At 36.3% G+C, this 19,582-nt stretch overlaps 1 protein-coding gene and 1 long non-coding RNA gene across 4 annotated transcripts in view; one reads left to right on the top strand and one right to left on the bottom strand.

Moving 5' to 3' along the window:
- The window catches only part of LOC127438215 (uncharacterized), a 70,518-nt gene that overhangs the window by 46,215 nt on the left and 4,721 nt on the right, over positions 1–19,582 (bottom strand). The gene's annotated exons all lie outside the window — the stretch shown is intronic.
- The window catches only part of LOC127438196 (sodium- and chloride-dependent taurine transporter-like), a 35,537-nt gene continuing 25,836 nt past the window's right edge, over positions 9,882–19,582 (top strand). The window contains exons 1-2 of one of the 3 annotated variants that reach the window (XM_051693580.1): positions 9,882–10,075; positions 17,737–17,789. In XM_051693580.1, coding sequence (XP_051549540.1) covers positions 17,767–17,789 — 23 coding nt within the window. In that variant the 5' untranslated portion in view covers positions 9,882–10,075; positions 17,737–17,766. Of the gene's footprint in view, positions 10,076–17,736; positions 17,790–17,862; positions 18,301–19,582 lie in introns of those variants that run through there. The other 2 variants (XM_051693583.1, XM_051693581.1) reach the window with 2 other exon arrangements.

Here is a 19,582-nt window from a genome sequence, read left to right on the forward strand (position 1 = left end):
TGGCTTAAAGGTGAGTAAATCATGAGAGGATTTTCATTTTTGGGGTGAACTAACCCTTTAATTAATCCATATGTAACCCAATCCATATGTAAATGATCTTTTTTGGGGGGCCTTTCTCAGTAAATATTGATATATGCAATTCATTGTGGTTTTTAATCGATTGACAGCCCTAATTTTTACATACATTTTGGTATTAATAAGTTCGTAAAATGATTCTTACGTAAATGGTCCAATTGAAATGTTTTTAAAACTATTCTTATGTAAGTTGATGCATTTAATAATTTGTCAAACCCTTCTTCCATACCTTGTAACATTTTGCAACAAATGTTTTAACTGTATGGATGATTTACACAGAAGTTTGTGCAACTAGCGTTTAATAAATATGGTCCAATGTCACCACAGAAAGTTTTACTATTCTAATGTAAATTACTGCACTGAAACCATTCTTGTATTAAGTGTTGCATTGCATTGTTTATAAAAACATTTTCTTATGTAAGTAAACCATCATATTAGATACTTCAAAAATCCATTCCTACATAAATATTCACATTGACTCGTTTGTAAAATCATTCTTATATAAACTTGTTGCATTGAATCGTTCATAAATCAATTCTTGCACTGAATAATTTGCAAGACCATTCTTACTTTGAAAAAACATTCTTATGTAAATGGTCGCATTGATTATTTTGTAAAAACGGTTCTTATGGTCGCATTGAATCTTTCGTAAAACCATTCTTATGTAAATTGTTGCATTGGATTGTTTGTGAAAACATTTGTGCCCAATTTGTGATATTTTGTAGTTTGTAAAACCATTCAGATTTACTGTATGGATGATTTACACAGAAATGGGTTCTGTTCGTGTTTCATGAATATGGTCCAATGTCACCACAGAAGGCAAGAAAGACAACCAGAGAGTTTAAAACACATAGATGGTGTCAAATGCCAGTTCAGCTCTTTTGAGGTTAGTCCTCACACTAGTTACCACTGTAAGAATATAAAAGACAATATAAAACAATTTTTGTTAAGGTTCTAGATAATGATGCAACATCCTATGTAAGACATACTTGTAACTTTTCTCTATATCAAGTCTAGTAAACGTCTCTTCTTGAAATACATTCACAGTTTTACCGTCGCAGACAGCAACTGTTAGAACGTGTGTAAGGAAACAGTGGGTGTAACTGTTATTAATGTACTCACATGACACTTTCATCTTTCTGCAAAGCAATGGAATAGGAAATTAAGCAATGTTTTGGAAGAGAACATGTTTTGTTCCTTCTTTGTTTGTTAAATGTCTCGTTAAATCTGCATTTTGCTGAAAACCCTCTAAAACAGTGTTTCCCCAAACTTTTTTGTATTATGTACCATGAGGTGCAAAAAGGAGGTATGTAACATATGTAACTCATAGGGGCGCGCAAAATGTCCTATAATACCTTACAAATTTTGAGAGAAAAGCTTCTTTAAAAAGTTGTTAACTGACCCTCCGCCATGTCCAACCCATAATGGGCTCCTCTTACTAACCATAACTAATGTTGCTGCACTTTCCTACCTTCGCCTGTTGTTGTCTCGCTGTCAAACATGAAGTTAGAAACAATTGGATGTGGTGTGAATAAATTACCTCAAGAATTATTACACAACACCTGGATCAATTATTGACTAAATCCAAAAAATTGGGCAAAGAAATGTGTGATGGAGAGGCTTGCTTCTGAATCAATCATAATGCACAATTAAGTCTCTTATTAATTGTATGAGGTGTATGCAACATTGATGTTGCATACACCTCAACAAATGTGTAGTTGTGCCCCTGTATATACCACAACAGCCCCATTTATAAAACTCTTATTGTCTTTTATCGGCACCAAACATGAAATGTGTTCCTACTGGATATCATTTAGATTATCTTTAATATTTTTAAAGTGGCCATGTTTTACAGTACAGTGAAGTTGTAGGGCAGAATAATAGAGGAACTTACTCACAGAAAGTACTTCTTAACAACAAATGTATTTATAAATGAAGACAGACCCACGTCATAGTAGGTGTCTTTAACAACTATGCAATTAAGCATTTAATACAATGTACTTAGTATGTTATTGCATTGTACTTACATTTAAAGTACCAGCATCTGTAGTTAAACTGTTACCCTAACCCAATCCCAACCCCAAACCTTAATCTAAACCGTAACCCAAACTCCTACCCCTAAACCTACCTGTACCTCAAACTCGATAGCAGCAAATGTGATTTTTTTTAGACTTTTACAGATCAATATGTAGTTACACAATAAATACATTGTATTGTATGTGTTTTAATGTTTTTACATAGTAGTTAAAGACACCTAATATAAAGTGGGACAATGAAGACCAGATGTGATGTTAAACATAATTGAAGTGCTTTGTAGTTTTTGTATGAAAGAATTTAATTATCAGAGCTCAACAAGTATGAAATTTCATCTAAGTGAAAACCAAAGCAAATAAGTCAATATCAATAGATTAATTGTGAATTAATTGTGAATGTTTAATTGAATGTTTTGACAACCCTACTATTGCCATTAAATAATATTAAACGTTGTCATGTCTGCTTTATAATATATTCAAATGGTAATTAAATTAAAACAGTGCTGTCAGTGTCTCTTTATTTCATAAATGTGTGAAAGCCCTCATCAGAAAATGTGCAAGGCTGCAACAGGATCATGTGTAAACATATTTGATGGCAAGCTTTCGATTTCCCCTTTTAACTTCCTCTTTAGCTGGTTAGTGGAAAAGTACTGAGCTGTTTAGCCGAATAGACAAGCATTCAAATGTTTTACAGTAGATACCTTCATTCTCTGTACGGTGATCCTTATTCTATACTATCATATATGACTGATGCATGACATTTTGACGCATCTACCGTTTAACTATTTTTCCCAAGATTCAAGTCTTATTGATCACAAATGATCTAAAAATACCTTTTGGCATACAGGATCACAATGCACACATGCACTAAAAAACATGCCTAAACACTTACATAGCATGTTTGCAGTGCAAATAGAAGCAGTTTTGTTGTAGTGATTGAAAGGTAAAAACCCAAGGCAACTGACTGCACAAAAGCTGCAGTTGTCATGATTGTGAAAAAAAAAAAGGATCTTGTGATCAACTGAGAGAAGTAACAAGTGAGCGAGGACTGGTGGAAAATTACAGAATCTGTGGCTGAGCAGCTGTTTTAATATGCTGCACATGTAATGCATAGCTGCATGCATTTATAGATGATTTACAGTGAAAGTGCAGAGGATGGGAATCTGAAATATGGACAAGTTTGTTGACATCAGTGGGTGTTGATTAATAGATGGGACAGGCATTACCACTAAAACCACAGCAGAATTAACACATTTTTTGGCTGCACAGACAGTAAAAGTATCTTGGTCACATGACAGAGGCAGATCACGGAGTCACCCGCTGAGTTGTTTACAATCAATTTGAGCTTGTAATAGTGGTTTTATCCCCCTAAAAGCTGTTGTACCCAAATTATATTAAAACTGGGTCCGACTGTGCATTTAATCTTAATTTAGTGATAAAATAAAATTTCAGTTCCATATGTTAAAGTTTTAAAGTTAGTCTTCAGTCTTTATACAGTAGATGATGGGAAATTCCACTACATGACCATTTCAGGTCACATGGCTGGAAAAGGTTCAATGATGTCAGGAAACTTTTTCATAAATCATGAATGTAAAAGTATATTGTGATAACAAAACATTAAAATAATCATTCAAAATTCATTATGATGCACGTGCTTCGAACAAAGCATTCTCAGTCAACTGTTGCATGATCTTAAATTGACCTCTTAGAACTGAAGGTCAAATGTTTAAAAGTCATACCCCAGAAAGTGATGCTTAAAGGAATATTCTGGGTTCAATGCAAGTTAAGCTCAATCGACAGCATTTGTGGCATTATGTTGATTACCACAGCAAATTATTTCAAATCATCCCTCGATTATTTAAAAATGCAAAAATCGTGATGATATTAAGGCACTTATAATGGAGGTGAATGGGATCCATGAAAGTTAAAATCATACATTGCATGTTAACATGATTTTAATGTAATGAAACCAATTACATGCCCTTTCAAAAAATCTAGAGTTCTGGCAAACTAGCCGCAAACTTGCCACAAATTTGCAGCAAATTTGCCACTCGTTATTTTCACTTGCAAACGTGCTTGTGATTCACCACAAATGTTTGTCAGAAGTTTGCATCCCTCACCGGTAGTGGTGAACTCACAGCAGACTTTTGGCAACAATGGAAAATTTGCCGCAAAGCTCATTTGCATGTGAAAATAATCAGTGGCGAAATTGCGGCAAGTTTTCGAAATCCCGATTTTGTAAGGGAGGCTTTATTGGCGTTACATCGTCATGGTAAATAAGTTGTGATATTGGATACATCTTTACACAGATAAGGTTAGTAAGTGATTTTATCCAATATGGTCTCATGGAGAAATCCTACAGTTTCATGTGAGTTGGCTAAATCGTATAAAATCTTACGAGTTGGGTCTTTTACTACAGCCAGTCAGGTGACTCCCCCTCATCTCCTCCTAAAACGCAAACATTACTTTCTTCTGTCACACTCAAAATCGAGAGTCATGGCAAATTTGCCACAAACTTGCCACAGATTATCCACTCATTATTTTCACATGGAAATGAGCTTGTGATTCGCTGCAAATGTTTTCCACAAAGCTAATTTGCATGTGAAAATAATCAGCGATGAATTTGCGGCAAGTTTGTGACAATTTTGCCATGAACTCTCGATTTTTGTAAGGATATACATAACAGACTCTTTATGCTTCAACTCATCCTTACAGACTGTATGATTAGGTTTAGATATGGGGTTTGGGTTAGGACATAAAATTAATAAGCATGTACACGACGTCTGACACGCGATACTTTCACTTACTTCCGCATTACACATCCAGGTATTTTCAGGTCTACAATTCATACAAATTTATATGAGTGAACTTGTACAATTTCTTAACCTTTAGCCAACTTGTACGAATTTGTACAAGTTCTCATGTGATCTGAACTGCTTTTCCAAAAGCATCGGCAATGGCCGCTGCGATCAACTTAAGCTTACAATGCTTTTGGGAAACGCAGTAAGGGTTGATTTTATCCCATTAAAATCATGTAAACACAAGCAATGTATTCAGCTTGTGGGTATACTTTTGAAACAGTGCATAATTAAACAAAGGCTGTTGATTTAACCTGTTAGTTTCTTGTGATTAATCATATGAAATTGATTACAAATTGAAACGCAGTTAATCATGCAAACTGTACGTAAATTTCTTATTAAGGAATGTTCCTACCATCGAAGCAATTCCAGCTTGATGTACCACCATGATTCAGTAGAGGGCAGTCAGCGCTTCAGCTGTACAGGCAAATTGTCCTGCCAAATCAACAAGCAAACAGAATACGGTGCACGCAAAGACAGCTGGACAGAATGCAGGGATCTCGTAACGCGTTTGTGACAAGGTTCTTAACTCTTTCCAAAGGAGGAAGCAGGAGCCGGATAACAATCCAACATTAGTCTCTTTATTTTCACAAAAACGTGTTGCTTTTCAGCCAACACTCAAACACACACACACACACACACACACACACACACATAGCTTTGTGCATCTCTCTCTCTCTCTCACTCTCCCCCAGCAGTCTGGACTGGCCTTTTAAATCCCTCTCTGCTCTCACTGAAAACATAAAACAGCTGTTAGTGGTGATTTCTCACAGGTGTCAATCCTTACCGTACTCACTTTCTCTGCCACGCTTTCCACAGACGTCGCTCGGCCACGCCTCTATCACCACAGCGTTTTACAAAGTTTCAAACTATTTTTTTCTTGGCACATCACCCTAAAACTAGAGGTGCTGAAAACTAGTAAGACACGACGCAACCAAAGAGAGACCAAAAGCGCCTGTCTGACGCAAGAGTACTGTACATACTATAGAACAACAATTAAAAATAGAGCAGAGGGAAGTAGTTCTATACGTTATAGAATGAATGTTCAATGGCAATATTTTGACTTTAAAGTCACTTTTTGTATTGTCTAAATGCTTTACTTGTCTGTTGCCACAATATTTATATGGATGTGATGTAATGTATTTGAATTATCTGAATTATAATATTTTTTATATACTGTATTATATTTGTAATTATTATATTCTAAATTACTTTTATTTGCAGGCTGTAAATATTGATATGCAATTAATTGCGATTAATTTGAATACAAATTTAAATCGATTGACAGCCCTAATTTTTATGTTTATGGACAGCCCTCTTTTTTTTCTTTTTTTTATGAGGGACGAGTCCAATTTATTTATTTATTTATTTATTTATTGTAAATCAACATTATGCCACAAATGCTGTCAACTGAGTTTAACTCGTATTGAACCTGGAATAGTCCTTTAACCTTGTCAGCTCTCAAGAAGTACAATGGCTACTTTTGTTTCAACACTCTTGTTATAAATAGTTTCCAGATAGTAAGATAGTTGAGAACACCAGGTACAACCCTTGATCTAAATATAGAACCTCTTAAATATGTTGCAATGCATAATAATTAACAAAAAAGCATATAGAAGTTATGTATGTAACTTAAAATAAATATAACAAACACAGAGGTTTACAATCTAAGGTATGTTTAGACACGTTTGATCGTAGAAGGGAAATTTAGGATAACTAAAGCTGTAAGCATACCTAGTAAAGTGCAAGTACGTTAAATTAACAAGTTACATTTTGTGCTACAAAGGTGTAGTACTTAGAAACCACCACACCCAAGTGGGATGAAATGTTCACCCTAAATAAACCAGCCTGATCTCGTGAACATTACGTGACCTTGGCAACATTCAATAAACTGGATCACTTGCCATGCTAGGCTGTTAAATGAAGCTGTATACCTAAATGTGACAACACCTTTGATGAGATTCTCGATGGTAGAGGTTTACAGTTACCAGTGCAATCAATACTTATATCTACATGTGATAAGCAGAGATGGGCTTGTATTTGGTTAAGGTAAAGTTTGTCTTATACATAGTGCTCAAATGCTTTGAGATGCTTTGACGGTTCCCCTCACCCATCATTGTTCCATTAGGGATAATATACAGTCATCCAATAATTTCTGCAAATCAAACCCTGATGCCGAAATCTCTGATGTGATGTAGGGTACAATATGGCTGAAGGCAGCCCTTAAGATAATGTGCTTTTTCTAGTCATAAAGTGTATCAAGATTGAATAAATACATTGTAGAATATTGATGGAGGAACATGATTTGTGGGAACCAGATACAATCTGTTTGCTTATTGGAAAAGTTATTGAACAACTATTATTTAACCCCATAAACTCTGGTGCATTTTTGAGCTGCTGCCTCACCATTCACACACACTGTGGACTAATTGCAAAAAATTGGTCTCACTTTTTCAGAACACCAATTCCAATTATTCCTAAAAAAAATATTGTATATGTTTACAATCTTATGATGAACAGAAATTAACAACAACAAAACAATAAAAACTAAATTTCAAAGCATGCAATTCTGGTTCTGTTCACTCTATTTCCCTTTAAAAAGTCTTATTTTATTCCAATAGATGGCAGCAAGAACTAGCAAAAATAAAATACACATTTTCCCTATCACCTTCCTTCACAAATGGCTCGTCTGAAAAGTAGGTGGCGCTCGAACGCATTTTAGCCTTCACAGACATGCTCGTCCATAGACATTCAGACTAATTTTCAGTTCATGCACCACCCCCAATGTTTTACTGAATACCTCGGCCTCTGAGAGGACTAGTAGCTCAATGTAGGTGTCATTAGAACTCCTCTTTGCGATGATTTAAAACGTTTTATCATCAATAGTCGATAAAAAAAATTTCAGCTGATTTGTTTAGCATGCTTTTCTGGCTGGACTGCATATTTTGTTCTGGACATCTTAGATTTAACATTGGATTTTTCACCCAAGAAACCTCACAGACAAGTAAAAAAAATTCTAATTTAGTAGAAAACTGGTAAAAGCAAATATAACATTTTTAGCTATTTGGAGCTTACAGCTGAATTGATCGGCACATAAAAGAGACATTTGTGGGGGGGGCCTGAGTAGCTCAGCGAGCAAAGACACTGACTATCACCCCTGGAATTGTGAGTTTGAATCCAGGGTGTGCTGAGTGACTCCAGCCAGGTCTCCTAAGCAACCAAATTGGCCTGGTTGCTAGGGAGGGCAGAGTCGCATGGGGTAACCTCCTCGTGGTCGCAATAATGTGGTTCGCTCTCAATGGGGCATGTGGTGAGTTGTGCATGGATGCCGCAGAGAATAGCGTGAAGCCACCATGCATGCTATGTCTCCGCGGTAACACGCTCAACAAGCCACGTGATAAGATGCGCAGACTGAGGGTCTCAGACGCGGGGGCAACTGAGATTCGTCCTCCACCACCCGGATTGAGGCGAGTCACTACGCCACCATGAGGACTTAAAGCGCATTGGGAATTGGGCTTTCCAAATTGAGGAAAAAAAAAAAAAAAAAGACGCTCGTATTTGATGTCTGTGGCAGCGGGGGCGTGGTCAAGCATCTCGGTAAGGGCGCTTACACCTGAGCTAAATTATGTCTAACACCTGTCTCTAATTTCAGTGAGCACGGGGAGAGCGGCATAAATAGAGCCAGACCGCAAGTAGACGGGGGAGAGAGCCTGGGCACTGATTGTGAAGCCAAGAGTCTGTTGTGGCAATGTTGAGAGTTTATTTGTGAAATAGCTTGTGGATTTTAGACTGCATTATTGAACAGCGCAAAAGCCTTGAAAGACTGTGTTGACTGCAGTAAGGAAAATAAACGCTTATCTGAACCAGGAAAAGCTGCTTCTCGTTTCCTCTTTACAATGTCTTACAGAAATCATATTTTACTTTGTGATTCTTTTGAAAATCTTTCGAACTGTGGTATTAGGGAAACAAAATAACCTCTATAGTCACATTCCTAATAATGAGAGCTTAATGTGAAAGTAATGAGAATGTGAAAGACTTTAATATTCACATGATATTACTAAGTTTTAATCGTAAACTTATTTCACGTTATAGCGCCCCCCCATGGACCCGCCGCCAGTCCATAGCTTTAAGGGTGATTTAATCATCTTGAACAAAACTGAAAATGACAAATGAGTATTTAGTCTCAAAATAGATATGATAATTTTAGGGATTCTCATTAGCTAAATAATTTTGCATTATTTTTACATTTATTAAATGTTCACCTCAAATCACCTCAAAATCAACCTTTAGACACTGCATGCGATTAAGATTTATTTATTTTTTTATTTTGCACTGTTGTACCCAGTGTGGCATGTTGTCACACTATATATAAGTTATCAATAAGTTAAGTTATCAATGGGAACATGCTATTAAATAGCCTAAAAAAACTATTTAATGGCTCTTCAGTTAAATGTAATTAGCATACCGCTATTTGGTTCAACAGAAATTGTAGTTATTAAATTGTAAAACATTTCAATGTACGTATTAAACACATGTGACAACTTGCCCCGACATGAGTTTTGTGAAAAATGCTCTTGTCCTGAGACCACAATTCAACCTTTTGGTTAAAGTCTACTATCATTACATAGTATCCTAGTGTGTATCCCAGCAGCAGATATTGGAATATGATATTGGAATTATAATCTGAAGGAGAAATGTTATAATTGAAGACGTGTTTGTTTGAAACTAGCACCTATATTGTGTTCTGCAATTGCGATTTGATTAGAAAACTACAATAAAGTGCAGAAGATGAGTGTTTGTGGATAGTTGAACCTCTGATGGCGCTCTTGAGGACACCTAGGGGCGCATGAACGCACAGCAGAGATGATGCGGTCTGCAGGCGGCTTTTCTGAACGCAGGAAGCTGGCGCTTTAAGAAGCGACGCGCTGAAGAGGCAGGCCGGTGTTTTTCCATTTGTGATGATGGTCACCCATGTCGCGAGACAAAGGTCAGAAAAAAGCTCATAAACTAAATTTACCGGCGCCGATGTTATTCAGCACCCAACCGCCGCACAATACAGAAGGGACAAGAGCATTTCAAAGGAATTAAAGGAACATATAAACAGTAAAGGTAACAATGATTTCCTCTGTTTGCTAATGCATTGCTGGGAGATATATACAGTATATATACTGTGTGTGTGTGTGTGTGTGTGTGTGTGTGTGTGTGTGCATATATATGATTAAAGCTATAGTGGTTTTAATATTTCTTTCATTTTATTTTATTAAGTTTAATATATATATATATATATATATATATATATATATATATATATATATATATATATATATAATAGCCTGTCAAAATATATTTAAAGCTATTTGTAAATGAAGATGTCTTGTTTTATGTGTCAGGTGGTGATAAGAGTTTGAAGGCATCCAGGAAGTGGTTAAACATTTTTTTTTTTTTTTTCTATAAATTTATCTCATCTTATGTTATTAAACAGATATTATTTAGAAGGCTATACATAATAATTATATAGTCGCTGCTTTGCAAATTTGTACAGAAGGTGATCTTGCATGCTGGTTTGTTTTTCTTCCTCGGTTTTTTAGATTAATAATGATTTAACATAGCTTTAACACATCACACCAGAATTACGGGTCAGTTTTGACATAATTTTGATCAGTTTCTGCACTTGTCAGTTTCTTACACTCCCACAACAGGCAAATATAACTGAGTGCTGACAGCAGAAAGTTAAGAATAGACAGCTTATGCCCACGATGGAAACATCAGCGATGGTTTACATATGGAGTTTAGCCTGACAGATGAGAAAAACAAAGTAGAAATTGTTTTAAATGTATTTTTGTTCATCTTTTGCATACAAAGTGTGCTTTAACCTCAACAAGATGAACAGTGCAACCCAGGATGTAGGTTTGGTGTGAAAGTTGGTAGGGACATTGCAAGGTGGAAAATATTCAAAATGTCTGGTAATATAGGCAAAATAACATTATTTCCTCATAAAAACAAGTCTATTTCCTATTAATAGATAAATGAAAACTATTTATGGCATTTATTATTTTTACTTTTTTTTAAAGAAATCCTCACCTTGCATCATTTTTCACAAGTACCTAAAACTTTGGCACAGTACTGGACATTGAGAAAACAATGATATCCAAGGGACATGAAGTGGCATTCTGTATAATGTATTATCCAGTATTAAACACATGGAAATCTAAACAAGCTGTAGGCTAAATTAACAAATTACATGTATAAAATGACATCAAAATATACAAATTATGGGGATAATGGAAGAGTGACACCACTTTACATTTTTCTGCTTTTCAACTCCCCTCACTCCCACATAATCTTTTCTCATATTGTTTATTTATATGCAGTTACATTTTAATCTGAAAAAGTAGGCCTTCTGAACAAATTTGGCTAATTACTATTTAGATCACGAAGGCCTGATTTTATTGTATATTTTATTGACAAAACATGCTTTTCATACTGTGTCTACCCTGAAGTTATTGTCCAATGTGCAAAATATAACATGTATTTGCTAAATGTATGCTATACATTGTGTGCAGAAAATATAAAATATTAGTTAAAATTACAAACATTCTTGCGCTGATTTTGACGAGCTGCTTGCTCGACTCTTTGGAACACACACTTACAAGAAGTGTGCCTAATATTTTCTGCTCTCTGCATCTTTATAAACTGGATGGATGGATGCATACAAATTAGGGATGCACGATATATTGGTGGCCGATATATTATTGGCCGATAATGAGGAAAATCAAAATATTATTATCGTGCCAGTAATAAAATTCAGCCGATATTTGCGCTGATAATTTGTTACGGTTTATTTGTGGTTGAGAATCTCTGACTGGCTGCGGCTTCTTTCCTTCAGGCAGGTCACAAACGACACTGCACGTGTGAGTGAAAGCCAAGCTCATGTAGCTCTGTGAGGATTATTTCAACATCTTTGCACCTTGTTACGTTGTTTTGGAGTTTTTTTTAAAAATCGGGATCATCTGCTGTAAATAGAAACATGCCATTTCCCATATTCTGTTTATGCTTCATAAAGGAAAACGCAATAAAAACATCTTGAAGTAATCCCCACAAAGCAGCATGAGAAGGCTAAACACTGTTTTTGAGTGAAACAAATGTGCTTGCTGTATTTTACGAGTTGAGACTTTTCTAATGTTATGACTCATGACTATCCGATCGGTGTTTTTACCTATTCCTATTATGATTATTTTGTTCTCATTTCATAAGTTATACAGTGGATCTGTCACGGATGAGCGCTGTAAAAAGTGTCTGTGAATGAGATGTGCATGAGCACAATGCGCGCACATACATAACACACACAAACCCCCACTGCACTTGCAGTCTGCCTGCTAGCACAAGTATTATGTATACAGAGATTAGGGTTTGCACCGTGTGTTTTGTTGTTTAATGTTCGTTACATGCTGTATATCACCTCATTTTGGTTTAATGCATTATTACAGCTGTTAGAAGTTCTCTTTCTGTTAGCGAGTCATCAGGATTACCCTATACACTTTTATAATTGGGCACCATAGAATTTACGCAAGTGTATTGTCATTTACTTCTCATTCAGATCAGCACACATTGTAACATAGACACATTTCTGGTTCGTGTTACATCTGCCAAACCTTAAATAGCAGCAAGTCCAAATTCCAAGCTTTAAAAGTCAACATATTTTTCAAATGAGAAAGTTTTAATGAATTAGCTAGCAGTTCCAGGTTAAAGGATTAAAAATAACAGTTATCGGCAGCAATGAGCTGTGGATTATTGGTTATTGGTACCCAAATTCAATATCAATATAAAATATGCAGGAATCACAAACAACTGCAATTGGTGCATCCTCAACAGCACTGAGAAAAGTAATAGGTGCCACGTGAAAACGCAGATTATGCGCTGCCTCAGAAGAAGTAGAACAATAATTTACACATGAATAATGGCACTGAGAAAAGGAAAATTTAAAAAACATAATATCAATTTAAAGTATTTTCCTTATGGTGAAATTGCCTAAATGTTGATCGGGACATTTCCAATTTTCTGAAAGTTGATAGGGACATGTCCCTACCATCCCTACTTAAATCTACGCCTATGAGTGCAACAACCAACCTGTTGGATAAAACCTGTATGTTGTTTTGAATTGATACTATTGCAAGCAACACATTATATGGTGCTACCAGCAAAACACTTTACTGATGAACTTCCCAGCCACACGGAGGTGGGAATTTACTGCCGTCTGAAACAACACAGCAAACCGTTTTGCGAAAGTTTGCTATAAGGACGCGCATTCAATACTCAGAGTAATCGGATGTTGGTTTCATTTGGTTTTCTCGAATGCATCTTTTGGGGGCGGTTGACACAGCACGCGTTCTTGGGTTTTTAAAACAGCTAGAGCGAAACACAATGGAACTAAACTGAGCTCTTCAGATGGGTTTTTAGAGTATCTAGGGGACCGTTTACACCGAACGTGTACGCCGATGTAAACATTTGCTACACGTACGTCGTTACGGCGCGTCTTCCTGTTTTGTCAGCATCTCGTGATGGAGCGAGGAGTTTCTTAAACGCCTTTGTCAAATAAAACGTCAACTGTTAAAAAGCGTTTTGAGACACTGCGTTCTGTTTTATTCGTTGCGCTGCATCAATTTTTTAGTGCAAGAACGTGTTTGGCGTGAACAGTCCCTAACTTGACACACCGTCTTAAAAACGCAACGCTCAAGACAAACAACAGTGAGAAGCAACGAGACGCCCGAAGACGCCCGTCTGATCTTTGTTTTTATAGACCAACAATAGAACGAGTCCTATGTGAACGTATAGTTTCACTTTGTCCATATAGACCTATCTTAATGGAGATAAACTGACAACTGTTTTAGGAGGTATCTTGAATACATATTGGAATTCAGAGGTAAAGCAGGTTTACTTCATCTAGTACTAAAAAGGTTATGCGGAAGTCAAGCAGCTCAATGGCAGTCAGTTGCCCTGCTCAAACAAACATAATCCAGGATACAGAGTTTTCATTACAACACTTTGCACATGCCAACTTGCACACCTAGCACACGCTGATAAGAATAACAGCTAATATGCATTTAGGACGGATGCCATTTTCTTCCCCCCCCCCCAAAAAAAAAAAAAAAAAAAAGTCTTGGTTAGACAACAAACAGAGTAATTCACTTTGGTGTCTATATCTTGGTGTCATAAAAGAGGATTGCAAACATGAGGCTGTCAGCTATCAGTGTTTGTACCTTTAAATTGATATCATTAAATAATAAAAGACATGCTAACTAAGGCAATACTGTCTCATAGTGCCAACAAACTGTTCTGCCAAACTTTAAACTTTGAACTCTAGCATTGCAGCATGTTGTTTTATACATAGTTGTCTTGTTATGTTTCTATTCATTTTCATTTTTGGGTCCAGTTTCAGAAAGAGCGACCAAACAATGCAAAACTTGCATTCAATAGTTTCCTTAATAACACAAATCAACTATTAAACAAAAGCAGGAAAGGCGCTGTAACAAATGCTGCATTGCTCACTGGCCCTGTTTACCTTTAAACATTCATTGTTTTTGCCCTACTTTTTATCTTTTTGATATGCATGATCAGCTTGCTGTTTGTGAACTGTCCAGGTCCACATACCTTTATTCATGACCCATAAAGACACGTACATTTTTGCTAAAACCAGCTTCATTCTCCATGCATTTATTGGGAATCTGGGATTTTGACAGGTAGCTCATGAAAGAGAACTTGTTCAGCAGATTAAAGACTTTAGTTTCTTTTTGTTGGATCAGTCGACTCTTTGGCTTGCCACTTTATGCATGTTGGTTTAGTCGGGTGACGTGTATTCCACTAGAACAAGCATGACATTTGTGAAGTCATAAGTACACAAGGGTAAAAGTTCTTGGTGGACACTGGAGTGTGATCTGCTCTGCCGTCTGATTCGCAGCCACAGTATAGTGGTCTTTGCTGTCAATTACTCAATTGCTCATGACTTCAGTTTCATGCATCATTGCTTCATTGTTTTGGTTTTTACAGTTGTGCTCAAAACTTTGCACACCCTGGCAGAAATTGTGAAATTTTGGCATTGATTTTGAAAATATGACTGATCATACAAAAAAAAAAAAGAAAAAAAAAGAAAAAGCTGCTCAGTGCATCCATGTGAGAACTAACAAACTCATTGACTATTTATACACAGACACTAATTGCAATTTAAAAAGCCACAGGTGTGGGAAATTAACCTTTAATTGCCATTTAAACCTGTGTGTGTCACCTTGTGTGTCTGTAACAAGGCCAAACATTCAAGGGTATGTAAACTTTTGATCAGGGCCATTTGGGTGATTTCTGTTATCATTATGATTTAAAAAGGAGCCAAAGAACTATGTGATGATAAATGGCTTCATATGATCACTATCCTTAAATAAAAGACAGTTGTTGTTTTTTTTTGTTGTTTTTTTTATTTTTATTTTATTTTTTTGTATGATCAGTCATTTTCAAAATCAATACCAAAATTTCACAATTTCTGCTAAGGTATGCAAACTTTTGAGCACAACTGTATATACTGAACCCCTTCAGTGCGATTCTTCTTATGCTCTGGACTCCAGTCTATGTGGTGGAGTGAGTGTAGAAAGCAAAGAATTTCATGTGCTTTCAGCTCTTAGGAAATGTACATTGCTCTTAAATAGGGATGGTTATGCAATGGGCCATGCACTTCATACAAACTGCAGTCCTGAAGTCTCCCTTGATAGTCAGGATTTGGAGCTGTCCTTTCATTGTTGCCTCTCAGCTGTGACCACAATGTTAATGTTCACAAAAGCCCTGAAGGCCACAGGCAACATGCGAGAGGAGCTACAATAACTCCACTGACCTATAGATGCGGAAGAACAAGTCACTTCTAATTAGGTGCTTCTTGGAAAGAAGGATGCTCTACTGATTGGTTGCATGTTTTGGACTGAAGGGGGGGGCTACTACTGTTGTACCACTCAACCCGGTAAGTATACTAATGCTACTTCAGAATAAAGCAGACTTAGCCAATGTCCCAATGTAGTCTGCTCTCCTTGCTAAATGGGCTAAAATGGCAAAGGGGTTCTTTGTTCCAGCTTTCTGAACAAATTGCCTGGACTGAAGATGACGAAAATGGTCCTCGAATGACAAATCGCCATTGTCCATTTATCAACAATTTGCTGGCAAATGCAAAGCCTGGGGGGAACAAAATAAGTCCCCCTTTACAATACCCTTTTGTCACTTGCCACATTTTGGCCTATGCAAATGCACTGGGTTTTGTCTATGCTATGTTGACCAGAATCTGAGGCACATTTGTAAGTCAAATATTGTGCAAAATGTGTTCAAAACAATTACCAAAACAATATACCTCTGTGCACTGCTTTGACATGGCTATTTGATACTGCCCCAACAAACAACAACATCTAAAGTTGACTGTTAGATTAAGGAGACATTCGAAGCTGAAAAAACAACAAGACAAGGTGCAACAGTCAAAAATGCAGATGTCTTGAGAGGCATTGTTGAAAGTTCTTCTAAACTTGGCATGGCGTATAACAAATGCGACAATGGCATGTTTACATAAACAATTGAAAATCAGCATATTCATACACAAGAACACAGGTGTGTTGCGATGCATTTTTTAAAATTAGAAGTCCTTTTCAAATTGACTGGACATCTAAAAAAAAAACGTGACACTGTAAAAACGGAGAAGTGGTGCAACGGTCGAAGACGTCAGTCTAACATGTTTACATAATCAAAAAACAGCAAATATGACACAAAAACACAGGTCTCAGGTTTATACGCATTTTTAAAAGTTAAAGTTGCTTTTAACTTGACACGGCGAAAAATAAGATGTGGTGCAATGGTCAAAAATTTCATTCTAGTGCATGTTTAAATAAAAAAAAAAAAAAAAATTTACAAGTGGATATGAACAAAAAAAAGTCGTGTATCGAGACGGGTTTTGAGACGAAGCTGAAGTTTTTAAACTTGACACGACGTCAAATGCGATGCAAAAAAAAAAACAAACAAAAAAAACAAAAAAACGATGCGTGTGTAATGTTTGCTGCTGACACTGCCAACGATGAAGACGTGATAAAGATGAACCCAAGTGCAATTTATTTACATACGTGAAATCCAATGCGAAGTGGCACAAAACACTAACATAAACATAAGACTTGACTTGACTTGACTTGACTTGACTTGACTTGACTTGACTATGAACCAACCTACATCAACATTCAACAATACTTGACAAAGGACAATGGAAAACCTGAGGGTATAAATACATGGACATGGGAGAACAAACCAATGAACAAACAGAACTCTAAACAAGATAACAAGACAATCAACCAGTGAAAACAAGACACACGAACATGGAGGGAAAACATGAAATCATATGACAAAGGAACACATGACATGAAACAGGAACTAAACTTTTCAAAATAAAAGAAATGAAAAACACGAATCAACAAAGTACACATGACAGCGTGGCACAATGTTCAAAGACGTCAGTCTAGTGCATGTCTATATAAACAATTAAAAAACAATGGATATGGACAAAAAAACACAGGTGTCTTAAAACATGGAATTAATTATTAATTCCAACAATTTTGGAATGTTTTTTTTTTTGTTTGTTTGTTTTTTAGAAGTCTTTAGAAGGTCCACTATGAAATGTAAAAAGGGTTAGTTTATTATAAAAATGTATTATATTTACCCTAATGTCATTCTAAATCCCTTTTGACTTTCTTTTTTCTGTCATACAGGTTTGGAACAACATGACAGTACAGTAAACAATGTCAGAATTTTCAGTTTTGGGGTAATTATTACTAAATGCTACATGTTATTATTGAATTAAATTAAGAATTAAAGGAATTCTTTGGCTGCACATTCCATGTCAAACATCTTTGCCAGAGCCACATGTCTTGATAGGAAAAGCTATTAATAGTAGCAGGCATGACAACAGCCAGCCTGCAAGCCATCAGCTGTTCAAGTGAAACGCATCAGAGGTGTGGATTGCCGTCCACATGCTCTTGTTTGTCGCGTCTGCGGCTCGGGTTGCCACAAGTGTACAACGCACATGCAAAGATAAATAGTTTCAGATAGACCTCTGATGCTCTTGGGGAGTGGAAATTTACCATCGCTCGGGTAATCCCCTGCTCCAAAGCTGTGACCAATCTGCTGATGGTTTTTAATTGTCTTAGTCTGTGGGAGGGTCGGGGTGTCACCTCGGCTTACATTGAGCCTGAGAGATTGGGGCTGTGTGGTCAGAGGTATGGTGTCTACTGAGAGAACAACATAGACCAATCGGACTCAGCCATGAAGGAAATGTAAGTGAAAGACATGGCATAAATGAACTGTGTTGACATGTAGAGGAAATGCTTGTTTGCCTTATAGAGATTTGGGTTTCTTTTTCGTGTAGGGGCTGTGTTTATGTGTAAACTGAGAAAGTGGCCATAATGTTTGACCACTTAGAAATGTAAAGAATAAAGTTGTAAAGGTACAACTTTGTTAATGTTTGTATTTTATACTTAAAGGCAAAGGATTTGTTACACATTTAAAATACAAGAATATATCTCTCATAATGGGGAACCTAAAAATACTTGGAAATTAAAAAATTATGATTTCCAGGCCTGGAAAAGTCCTGGAAAATCTTAAAATGGCATAGAAAAAGTAATGGAAATGTATATCCTGAATACATTTTCTTTCTAGGTATCGGATAGAAATGGCTCTTTTTGAGTGAAATGAAATTAATTTGAAATATCCTTATCCAGTAATCACGAGCGAATTGAAAAGACTTGGAAAAATCACTGGTCATCAATCATTGGAAATTCATTGGTCAAAAGGTGTAAAAACCCTGTATCAAAAGGTGGAACGTTAATGAAATGGTATTTGTCTTGTCTGTCAACATTTTGTTTCGTACTATATACTGTATTTCTTAATTATTGCTGTCCACCTATGGGCAAAAAACGGCAGTGCAGTTTGAGTCAATTAAACAAGGACTTTGCTAGTTTAATCATATTTTTAACTAAGATTGTTTGCTTTGAATCTGTGCCAGAGTAGTTTGTGTCACAGTGTTTTGAATGGAATAGGAAAGTGCTGGTATGGATTTTGCTCTAGTTATGTAACAGAATGTGTTTGAGTTGTAGCGAGCTCTTAAGCCTTGGAAATATACAGATTTAACCTACCTCAAGGGGATGATCGGCATTTGTTGATCTTTTTAGACCTCTGAAATTAATGCTTTAAACAATTGTGTAACAATCTAGTGTGAATCGCCAAGTGTATGCTTCCGGGCTGTTTTCGAATATATAGAATAGAAACTCAGTTAGTTGGCAGCGGGACATTGTTTTACTGGTCTATCACTGGTGAATTTATAGTGGAAATAACACACAAATCCTAATGTGACCTGACTGTTAACTTTTCATTTGGGGTTTGTCAGCCTTGTTCAATTTTTCATAGCTAACAAAGATTCATTTGTTCAACTAGACAGGTAAATTTTGTTGACAAACTTTGATGTTGGCATGAATAGACTTGAAAAGTTGACAAAGACTGTCTGAAAGTTTAAAGTAGTTTTCTTTTTTTGTTTTTGTGATTTTCTCCCCTTTTCTCCCC

This window comes from Myxocyprinus asiaticus, chromosome 49 (assembly GCF_019703515.2).
Source record: "Myxocyprinus asiaticus isolate MX2 ecotype Aquarium Trade chromosome 49, UBuf_Myxa_2, whole genome shotgun sequence".
NCBI classification, from domain to species: domain Eukaryota; kingdom Metazoa; phylum Chordata; class Actinopteri; order Cypriniformes; family Catostomidae; genus Myxocyprinus; species Myxocyprinus asiaticus.